The following is an 11,846-nucleotide window of genomic DNA, read 5'->3' as shown; positions in this document are numbered from 1 at the left end:
GAAATCATATAATATAAGTACAACACGTTGTATAGCCTGTGCATGCTATTGATACATGTTAAATTTAGTCAACTAGAAACTAATCCCAAATATAATGTATTACTATTTAAATATTCAATTACTGATACTGGTTGTAATGTATGTATATTAATGGCAGCTATAAACAATGTTGGCACGGAATATAAGCAGCCAAAACATGCCCTTTGCCCCTTCCCGTGCAATGGCACGGCCATTGACGGAATCTTACTAAACATAGTTTTACAGAAACGTGAATTTATGTAGCATATATCATGTAGAATAAAAACAGTACAAATTTCATTTCATCGAGCACGTAATCTTATTTAAAAAAAAATTGGTTGCATTATCAGCGTGCAACTCTTGTCGTCACAGTTAGGTACCTTCACGTTTTAACGATCGGATTTGTATCTTACGAATCTGTTAGTTGACTTTTAAATACATGAATGTGGGATACTTATAAAATAAAACTCAGAATGTGACCATAAAACTGTATTCTGTTGAATAAAAACATGAAATACATATTGATTACATAGTCTGTGATAAATATACACCAGAATCCGGTACAAACGAGGGCTACTATGTTGAACTGAGGACCGTATGGTGTTCAGACTCTCTTGTTGTTCCCGTAAGAGTAGAGGGGGGCGAATGGTGTCTCAGCGGGCTCGTCCCCGCTCTCCTCGGAGGCGTCCGACTCAAACGTGTTGTCCGGGATGTCGTACAAACGGATCAGGGGCTTGTTGGGATCCTTCATGATCAGATATTTACCTGCAAACAAAATTTGACAGTTGAGGACATTGAATTAAGGTGCGGGCATGCTATTAAGCCCCGACGCCACGCCACGCCACGCCACCCAACACCACCACGCTTGCCATACGCCATCCAACGTGTGCCAGTACCTAGTAATCAGTCACATAATTAATATATTTACTATGGTCACTTGCAGAAAGAAACATGCGTCGGACGACGGGGCGTGGCGTCGCGTTTAAGTAGTATGTTTACGCCTTTAGATGGCCTAACTTAAAAAAAAAAAACATTTTTATAACACGTATTAGGGCTGTTTCACACTATTGTTTGCGCGATACAATCGTTTCTGGGATACGCACTTACACGCGCGCTAGATTTAACCGAACGCGCGTGTTTAACGCTCAAACAATCGCATCTGTACGCGCATACTAGAAGACAATAATATCAAAGGCGTATTATAAAGTTTATGATTATATCATGGACAGGGATATTTGGAAATAATTCCGATTCGCATTAGCGATCCCTTCAAATAGCGAACCTACTGTGTTAAAAATAAAGTTGTGTTAAATACTTGTGATGTATAGATATCATTGAATAATATTGTAAATCTGTTTAAAAAAATACCTTGTTGAGTTTCTTGCCGGATTCTTGTCGACAGAGGTTTTTCCGAACCGGTGGTAGATTTTTTTTGACATTCATAAGTGCTTGTTATAGCCTAAATTGAGTAAAGATATTTTGAGTTGACTTGAGACGAGCTTATACGCGCAAATTAAACGCTAGTCTGAAACCGCCCTTACAATAGAGTATGATGAAAAGTGTATACGTCACGATATGATTGTTAAGACTGTTAGTTTATAGTTAATGTAATAGGATTATAAAGTAACCCAACCTATCCCATCACAATCGTGCGGTGACAAATGACTCGTGAATAAATGCTACTGTAACGCTCTGCCATCGAAAGTGACAGTGGTAACAAAAAAGTTTAGAAATAGTTTTGCTTACTTTGTATTCATTATTTGTATTAAACTAATGCGCAGCTGTGTTATTGACACAATGATAATGTAGAGTATTTGAGCCAGATGCCAAAAAGATTTGAGATGAAACATTGTAACAATGTTTTTCGTTCGTACTACGTTGTGTACACACGCGTGTTTACTTTTGTTGCCAAGTGTCGGAGAGGAGCGTGTTCTGTTCCAATAAAATCAATAATGATTCTTCAGAATACTCTATTCAATAGAGAGATGTATATGATTAAGAATTTGGCATTAATAAGTGTAGTTTTGATCATAAGTGCCCCTCTTGCTTCCGATACCACAAAAAATAAATGGTACAATAAAGTGTATTCCTAATCTTTTGCCAAATAGGGTATTTCAGACCATTAATCAGACCAGACTCATAAAACCCATTTAATTTAATCCAGATATCAGATTAATTTTCAATTATTAACCGCGTAATTGTTTTTAGTAGCTTAGAATTAATTAGTTAATACACTATTTGATAACTCTTGAATTTGCCGTATCCTACATACTAACATACTCGTAGTATTATGAAAATATAGATATCGAAAATACAAACTGAGACATGGATGCACAGAAAAACCAGAAAAAGAGACCAGCGCTGGGAATCGAACCCAGGTCCTCAGCAATCCGTGCTGCGTGCTATAACCCCTACACCACCGCTGGACAGGAATCTAGACACGAATTTTTCCTATGCATACAAATTTGAAGTTTAAATAAAAATACAAAAAGACTCCAAAAAACCAATCATAAAATATAGATACACAGCCAATGTTTAGCGAAGAAAAATAATTCGGTTGAAAATTGAATTTTGATTTCTGAAAAACTTAAAACGCTTTTCTCTATGCAGTATGTAAGTATTGCTCTACTGGAGTGTGACGTAACACGCTTTCCTTGTTTTGCCATGTGATAACACTCATTGTCAAACTTTGCATTATAAAATAAACAAATGTTTGTTTGTGTCAGCGGAGGCCCAGACATCCGACTTTTTCTGACTGAAATACATCATGCGCAAGATCTGTAACAGGGTTGGCGTACTAACCGTCTTTCTGCTTCATGCAGATATCGATCATGCAACGCAGGATGCCCCACGCGTTGTCCATGGACAAGTTGATCTGCGCCGCGAACTCGTGCGGCTTGAACTGCTGCGTGCCGAGGATCACGTGGCGCGCGTTGTCGCGGACCTGCGTACGCGACACGTAGCCGAACTTGATCTGGTCGGACCCCGCTAGGAGCGCCTGTAACAATGGATATAATTAGGCGCTAGCGTACACTTTTGTTTTGTGTGGGATAAGAGCTACGAGTGGATATTTTATATTCAAATGCGCGTGCTTGCGTACGTTTGTTACTTTCACATTCACGCTAATACAGCTGGACAGATTTGGATGAAAGTTGTGTATGATATTCCTACAGAATAAAATCCCAAAATTTCAGCCGCTAGACATGATATTTGGGACGGGTATTTTATATGCAACATTTTTTGGAAATTCCCACGGAAATTTAGTAAACTCCCGGAATTTTTATTCAACTATCGGATCTAATGACTTACGCGTGCGAAGCCGCGGGTAAACAATTTCTAAGTCTGTTTGTTTGTTACTTCATCTCGTCTAAATCGCTGAACCAATTTAGATGAAATTCGGTATACATACAGTTTGAGTCCCAGGGAAGGATATAGGATTTTTATCCCGGAAAATTGCATCGTTCCCGCGGGATAGTGATAACTAATATACACAATAAGGGTAACGAATAAATTCATTGATGGCGTTTTCGTGAGACACTAAGGGGCTGTTTCACCATCCATTGATTAATTTTATTTGACGGATAAATGTAATGCCGTCTCCGTCTATTCGAACAAAACAAACAGAGACGGCATCACATTTATCCGTCAGATAAATTTAATAAATGGATGGTGAAACAGGGGGTAAAGGTATTAAGGGTTGTGACAAACCTGCACAGTCCACTTGGCGAGCTTGCAAGAGTTATTCCTCAGCTCGTTGGCGAGCACAGCGCCGCGCTGCGTGTCGAGCTTCTGGCGCCACTCGACGCCGTTAGCCAGCTTGGAGTCCCACTCGTTGAGAGCCTTGATCGTGAGGAACTGCGTCTCGTTCTGAGGGCCCTGCATTACGGCGTCGTGCTCGCAGCGCGCCACCAGAACCTAGGGATAAAGATTAAATAAATATAAAATCCTGGTTATATACGTCCCAAGGCTGAGCAGGAAGGTGTGGATGGAAAAATAATTTTAAACAATCTTTATTAGACAGGCATAACATCCGCCTGGAGAGAGATTTATCTTGTGGTAAACAAGAGTGTTTTAATTCCATCCATTTATCGTGAACTTACGTGGGCGACCGAGCTTATACTTCGTTTTTTTAGCATTAGAAAAAGGGTAAACAACCTGGAAGAGTCTTTTTATTGAAAAACGTAACTATTACTTTATGATACCAAAAGCATGTAAATGATCATGTCCTTGCTGATTGTTTACATATTTGCTGTGACTTATTTTTCAAAAGTGTTTTTCAATAAAAAAGACACATCAAGATCGCTTACCTTCTTGCTAATGCTAAAAAAACCGAAGTATAGCCCGGGCTAAAAAATGAAAACACCGATTTTTCAAGACATACAATTCAACTAGACTGATTGCGAACTCTTCCCAGGGTCTCAAAATTTCATCTTAATTCGTTGGGCAGTTTAAGCGTGTCACAAGTCATGCCACAGTGCCAGCGCCAGCTCTAGCCTTTGATCAAGGTAGAGCGAGATTGTCTACGCCACTTTCCCGCCTCGCAAAAGGCATCACCTAAAAAAACTTGTTGAATAAAAAAGCAAGTGAATTTGTACTGACCACTCCATTGTTGAGGTTCCACTTGCGGTAACGATAACCGACGGAGGCGACCTCGCCCTCTTCCTCCTCAGACACGAACGGGTTCGGCTCGGGGAACTTGTACTTCGGCTCCGTGGGCCCGCTCTTGAGCACCTGCGCAAAATATAGGTGAAATAAAAGCCAAACCAAGACTGGCCCTTTACTACGAAGTGCAAAATTCGAACTTCGAATCTTGCCGTCCCGCTGACGCTAACATTATTTAATACGAGAGTGAGAGGGACCGTACGATACGAACTTCGATTTTCGAATTTCGTAGTACTTTCGTAGTACCACCTTTTGCCTTATAATTATGAGGGTAGTATTGTAGAGTACCTGCTGGCTGAAGTTGTGGTTGATGAAGGTAGCTTCGAGGGCGAGGTTCCGCGGAGAGTTGATGGAGTTAGCGTCATCAGCGGGCGGCTCCACAGACGTCTCGTTTACCGTCAGCAAATCAAACTCGGTGTTGTCGCGCTTGTCCAAGAACAGCTTGTCACCTGTAATACATGTTAAAATGGATGGACACTGCCAGAATTCATAACCAGCGGAATAGAAATGTGACACGTGCTCAATGCGTAAGGCGCCTAACAAAAACGAAAAAAAAAAAAGTTTATTTCATATTGCAAGAATCCATATAAAGAGCCACAAACTCATTTCGCCAGTTGAGTCTGAAAATGGGCGCTATTTGAAACCAGCTTGGTTTCATTTAAAAAAGTAAAAGAATATTTAATTGATTCAATTTTCCTATATTCAGTATTTCGTTCCTTTAAATCTCTCCATTATGTGTAATAAATCTATACTATAGCTTTGTATGGTGTCTCTGACGTATCTAAAGTCGCTATACACGTAAGTGGATCGGCACTGTGGTTTCTGTAGTATTTATTTATCAACAAAGGCGATTAGAAGCAATTACTGCACTTGTTCGGTTTATTCGGCCAAGTGTGTGTGTGTGTGTGTGTGTGTGTGTGCGTTAAAGCCGAGCGACTTTTCCCCGAACATTAGGATCATGTCATCTATATAAACATTCGATTTTACCGCCGATTTAAGCCCGCTTATGTGCATAGCAACCTATACTGACGTTTTTGATGTTTGCTTCAGAATTCAAACTCAGGAATACTAACCGATCTTTTCGATGACAATGTCCCAGGAGTAGTTGGAACGCGTGCAACACATGATAGTGGCCAGGATGGCATCCGTGGCGTACACGGTACCAGTGGTCTTGGATAGCCGCCGGATCACCGGGTCGTCAGTAGTCGTCACCTGTTCAAACACATAGTTTGCAAATGGTTATTCTCAACTTTTTACAATCGCGGACTGTTGAGATGTCTCGATATTTTTAGACGCTTTTATTATAGTTTTAGGAGAAAACGAGCATGCGGGTCAACTGATGCGAAGCAATCACTGCCGCCCATGGACACCCGCAACAGGAGGGGCACCACAGGTGCATTGCTGGCCCTTTTTGGAATTGATAGGCTTGTTTTCTAAAGATCTCTAGCTGTACCGCTCCGGAAATGCGGCTCTAAGAAGCTGTTTCCATAGTTTAGTCATGCGTGGGAAAAAGTCTGCCTAAAGTGGATGGTGCTAACTAGATTACCAACTAACTAAGCAAGGCTGCTTAACTTTTTAACAGGACCAAATGGACGGCACAAAAAACTCACAGGTTACTAGTGGTTAAAATAAGCTTTTTTACCCAACTGCCCAATGGAGGGTTATTTAGATCGACTTGTTTGTTACTAAATTTAAAACGGATACTCACAAGGGCCATTTGATAGACTAGCGCTGCGTAAGGCGGGTCTCTATTTAAACACCACACCGTGCACCCGCGCGAATTAGCGGAGACCTTAAATATATACATACCGTATGGAAGATACGGTCGATGCGCTGCAGACTCTTCTCGTGTTTGACGTTGACGCGGTCGTACGCCTTATCGTAGTATTCAAGCACGCCGCAACACGCGATATCCTCGCCTATAACACAATAACGATAATTAAGTTGCATTACTGTGGTACCCGAGAGAGAGAGAGGGAAAGAGAAAGAAAGGAAAATTCAGAAGCTAGACAACTAGAATTGCAAGGAAGAGAGATTATTGGAGTTTGGAGTATTGGGGGACGCTTTTGCCAAAGATGGTAACAAAAAATCAAAACATTATTGGCATGGCATGGATATAACACATTGTAATATCCTGAGAGAAGGCTGTGAAGTGATAGTTCCCAAAACTTATATTGTGGTCTTTATTTCATTTACGTTGATAAAGAATACTCAGGAAAAATATCTAGACTAGTTAGAGGTGGTGGCACTGACTCCATCCCAGGAGTCCGCATTTATACTGAGGCGAGACCTTTTCGCTCATACATACAAAAATTTATATTATTTATTATTCATTTTTTTATATTTTGTCATATTATGTACTTCAATTTTTGTAATTTTTGTGTGTATCATGTGTGTGGAGAATAAACTTTTTTCATTCATTCATTCATTTATTTGGTCAAGGTTTCGAGATTTCACATGGGAAAAAACCCATGTATTATTTGAGAGGTTCAGCTTTTTACATACCAATTTTTATTCGTTTTAGCATGAAGGAGTAACAAATACGTACGCGCGCACACTATAAACTTTTGATTTTATAATATTAGTATAATTCTAAAGAAAAATATTGATAAAATCGAGTCCATACCTTCTTTAATGCCAGGCAGAGTGAGCTTGGCAAGGCGAGGGAAGTCCATGTCTTCAATGGTGACCCAAGTAGGACGCACGGTCACGGAAGCATCGCGGATCTTCATCGGAGCGCCGCGCTGGCCCCACCGTTTGCCCATCTTACGGTCTCGTTGCTGAAGATATTTCTGATATATCAACAGAAGAAACGAGGGAAGCGCTGTGCTTGTTAATAATAAATGATATGTGCACATCATATTTTCGTCACAAGTAATGAGAGGTGTTTAATAAATAGTTTATCTGTTTTTAAGTGAATTTTTAACTACACAAACTTTTTTAGTTATTATATAAACCTGAGACTTAAATGCAACAATTTATCTAGATGATTCAACCATGTTACAGCAGCCATGGTCGCGAATAAACAGGCTACTCGTGACCATGGCTGCTCGTCAAGGTAACTTTCAGGAATTATTATTCTAAGTCTCATACATACATACTCATAACTATGTGTAAAAATGCAAGTTTGAAACAATATACAAACACACATTTCATTGCTCAATAAAGTAGCTTCTGATTCTCAATCATGTTTAAAGAATTTAACCCTATTGATTGTTGCTTTTGAGTACATATACACCCTGATTATTGAGCTTTTAGGATTACTTTATTAGTCATCTCAAGGTTAAATAAATACTGCTTCTGTCTTCTTTAACATGTTACCTTGTTCAGGGTGGTCATGCCACCTGGAGTGCGAGCGCCGCGCTGGCCTCGCTGGCCGCGACCTCGGGCACGGCCGCGCTGGTATGGAGGCTTTTGCTGTAAATGAACAATATAACAATTAGTAATAAGTTGAGCAAATCTATTAATTGACTATGGGACTCAGCGGAAACGGCGAAATCATCGATAGCAACAAAGGAGCTATACTTTCAAGAATTGAATTATTTGGCTATGGGACTCAGTATAAAGTACACGAAGAGAGTGCAAAGGCCAAAGTAGTTCATCAAAATATACACTTATAAAAGTGACAGTTGCAACAGCATCTAGGCACTCGGGCTTGGGCTGGGTTTAAGGCTGTGCTATGATAGCCTAAGTGATTCTGTCCCCATTGAGTTTTGGCTTGTTATTTTTATTTAATTTGTGACAAATTTCAGCTTTCAAACTTTACAGTTTTAGGTAAAAACAATAAAAAAGATAAATAATTTTTGTTCATAGCATTTTTTCTACTGAATCAATTTCTGAGCACTTCACACAATAATACATTTACTGATTATATGAGGGTCATTATCAAATTTTGCACAGAACACTGTTACTATTTGTATGGAGCTACCACTGTACCATGACTTATTACAAATATTACATAAAGATTCAGCACTTTTTTGATTCATCATTTCACTAACTAACCGCAGAAAATGGATAGTGTAAACGGAAACAGTTTTTTTTAGGTTGGGATAAGTTTACCTAGACCAAGTTTGATAATGTAATGATTAATAAGTATAGAAAAAAAATTAAACAGGATTTTTATTGAATCAATTGATATGATAAAGAAAAACTTACATCTCTGGTTGTATCCACCAGGTGGAATGTTGACTCATCCTCGTCATGGTAGTATGCATATGACGAACCAGCGCCAAATTGGGACGCATACTTGTCTAAAAAGAAGACAATAATCACTTACATAATAAAATACATCAAGTTAACTTGTGTTTGACCTGTAATTATTTACAAAAACAAGACTTTTTTTTAGTAGCTGATTCTTTGTTACTGTGCAATGGTGAAGACAGAAAGAAAGAAAAAGTTCATTTGGCAATATACATTAACTTGTAGGTAACTGACATCAGGCTTAAGTAAAGTAAATAGCTAGCCGAAAGGGCTGACAGCTCAGCAATGCTGAGGAAAGCAATCATGTTTTGGAAAGCTCAAGATTCCATATTAAATTTCATGACTTCTAAATTATTAAATAAAGTTTAAGAAGAACTATCAATCAGACTTTACGTCATATTCATAATTATTTGCAATACGCGCCCTATAGGTTGTGTCAAGTTGTCAACTAATTCAACATAACCTCAAAGAGTTCCTTCATGGACCTTTTATAAACAATGGGAAACTGATATATCTACTTACTCTGGTACTTCTTATCCTGTACCATGGTCCAGTCACTTATCTTTCCAAGCCGATCGCCTTTGCTAAACGGCTGATACGGCATGTCCCTAAACTGGTCCGGCATTTCGCAGGGCCCCCATCCTGTGGGGTTATCCTGAATAACGGGGGCCGTGAACCGTATCGGCTCCTCAGCCGGTAACACGTGTTCTGACATTACGAATCCACTAATATTTTGTGTTGTATAATACTTTTTTGGCTATAATTCAGCATGAATGCCACGCACGACACGACACTTGCAACGAAATGCCAAAGAGAAAGGACCACAGATAACAAAGAACCGAGCTGACGGAACGAACCACGAACGGAACGGGTCACAGATTATACATGAAAAATACACAGTAAAGTTAGTATACAGGCATCGATTTAAATTCCAAATCGATGGATACAGGTGATATCACTAGGATTGTACAGTCCGCATCAAAAATAGCGAATCTTGTACGGAGTTAAGTAGGTACGTGTCTGTACAGCAAGGCTACTACGAAACTCGTAACTCGAAGTTCGTGTCGTGCGGTCCCTCTCGCTCTCGTATCAAACAGTGTAAGTGTCAGAGGGACCGCACGACACGAACTTCGAGTTTCGAGTTTCGGAGTAGCCCAGCTGATGTGCAAGTTGCGGAGAGTCTAAAAAGTTGGAAAAGTTCTTGTGAAAATTTCCAACAAGATAAAATGACATTTTCAGACGATCTAAGCCGGCGTTTGACTTGAAATTTTGACATGTCCCATTGATTTTACTTTACTTTATAATCGAGGAAATTTACATATTTTGCCTTGCTACTCAGGATCCACTCCTTTCTCAAAGTGCCGGCAACGTATCCGTAACGCAACTTATGTTATGGGTGTCCATGAGCGGTGGTAATTGCTTTCTATCAGACTCACCCGCTTGTTTCAACATAATAATAATGGAAACATTTTTTTTGCCCCTGTTATATAAAAAAACCTATAAGGGTTCCGTTTTTGCCATTTTGGCTCCGGAACCCTAAAAAAAAGTGTACACAACTTTTTACAGTAGGTAGAAGAACTGAGTTGCGAGACTTGTTTTTTTTACAAGTTAATATGTTTTTGATGGCATGTAGGCTTTACTTTTAGTATTTATCTAGATAAATACCTACTCAAAGAGGCTTTACGAGTTAACGAGTACTTAGTAGAGTAGTTAGTAATCGATTCAAATTTAATAGGTAGGCGGGACAATTAACTATTTTCCGACACTTTGAGCGTCTCCTGCGTTACCAAAAAATCGTACTTCCAACAAGATATTTCACAGTTTAATAGCTTAAAACTTACGTAGGATGGCATGTATTCATGTACACCATCTATTAAATTACAGAAAAAACTTGTTTACTTACAAAAATCTGCAATTGTTTGAAAAATGTCGCGGACAGACTAGTGTCGGTAAAAAAATTAATTGGCCCAGTACCACTACCAAAGTCTAAGAGTGCCACTACCATGAGTTTACAGTGACCGAACTCGATAGCGACGGCATAAATTATTTGTATGGAGAATTGTACAGCGCCCCTATAAATAATTTACGCCGTCGCTATCGAGTACGGACAGTGCCCTTAGTGTAAGTTTTCGGTTACAAAATACGTCTCGATCGCGTTCGCGTTAAAATCTCAATTTGTATGGAAACACGAACATCGCAAACGTTCCGCTAGAGGCGCTATCGAGACGTATTTTGTAACCGAAAACTTACACTAAGGGCACAGATTACAAGAATAGTGGAGTACGGTCACTGTAAACTCATGGTAGTGGTACAGGTACCTTGAGAATATTTGACACATAGTTTTTTACGGAACCCTAGGTACGGTCAAGGATTTTAATTCATGAGTTGCCTTGGAACCCTTTCACAGTAAACGTCATAGTGCCATTGCAATTATTAACAAGGAAAATCGTAATGACTTTTCCTTTGAAAAGGTTCCATGGTGGCTCATGATTTAAAGTCCTTGACCGTACCTAGGGTTCCGTAAAGAACTATGTGTCAAATATTCTCAAGGTACCTGTACCACTACCATGAGTTTACAGTGACCGTACTCCACTATTCTTGTAATCTGTGCCCTTAGTGTAAGTTTTCGGTTACAAAATACGTCTCGATCGCGTTCGCGTTAAAATCTCAATTTGTGGAATAACAAATAAGCTACTTTTTATCCCAATATTCCCATTGGATAGGGATAAAATCTCGAAATAACAACCGCTGGGTTTAGTCATGAAATTTGGTATGTAGATAGCTGGACATCTGGAATAACAAATAAGCTACTTTTTATTCCGATATTCCCAAGGGATAGGGATAAAATCTTGAAATAACAACCGCTGGGTTTAGTCATGAAATTTGGTATGTAGATAGCTGGACATCTGAAATAACACATAGGCTACTTTTTATCCCAATATTCCCACGGGATAGGGATAAAATCT

At 39.4% G+C, this 11,846-nt stretch overlaps 1 protein-coding gene across 2 annotated transcripts; it reads right to left on the bottom strand.

Annotated features, from left to right (window-relative positions):
• Positions 1-492: 492 nt before the first annotated feature.
• On the bottom strand, positions 493-9,713 carry eIF3d1 (eukaryotic translation initiation factor 3 subunit d1). Of its 2 annotated transcripts, none has more exons than XM_074089019.1 (11): positions 9,403-9,713; positions 8,836-8,930; positions 8,002-8,097; positions 7,307-7,472; positions 6,490-6,599; positions 5,754-5,892; positions 4,969-5,129; positions 4,618-4,749; positions 3,727-3,933; positions 2,821-3,016; positions 493-783 (listed from the first exon to the last, which is right to left on the bottom strand). In XM_074089019.1, the coding sequence occupies exons 1-11, from the start codon at positions 9,593-9,595 to the stop codon at positions 623-625; spliced, it is 1,656 nt and encodes a 551-aa protein (XP_073945120.1). In that variant the 5' UTR covers positions 9,596-9,713; the 3' UTR covers positions 493-622. The 2 variants fall into 2 exon arrangements, with proteins under 2 accessions (XP_073945120.1, XP_073945121.1); XM_074089020.1 differs by having other exon boundaries at positions 7,307-7,460.
• Between the last annotated feature and the right edge of the window lie 2,133 nt (positions 9,714-11,846).

Source organism: Choristoneura fumiferana, chromosome 6 (assembly GCF_025370935.1).
Source record: "Choristoneura fumiferana chromosome 6, NRCan_CFum_1, whole genome shotgun sequence".
Taxonomy (NCBI): domain Eukaryota; kingdom Metazoa; phylum Arthropoda; class Insecta; order Lepidoptera; family Tortricidae; genus Choristoneura; species Choristoneura fumiferana.
Note: the sequence above shows the minus strand (reverse complement) of the source record. Positions and strands in the feature narration are given on the sequence as shown.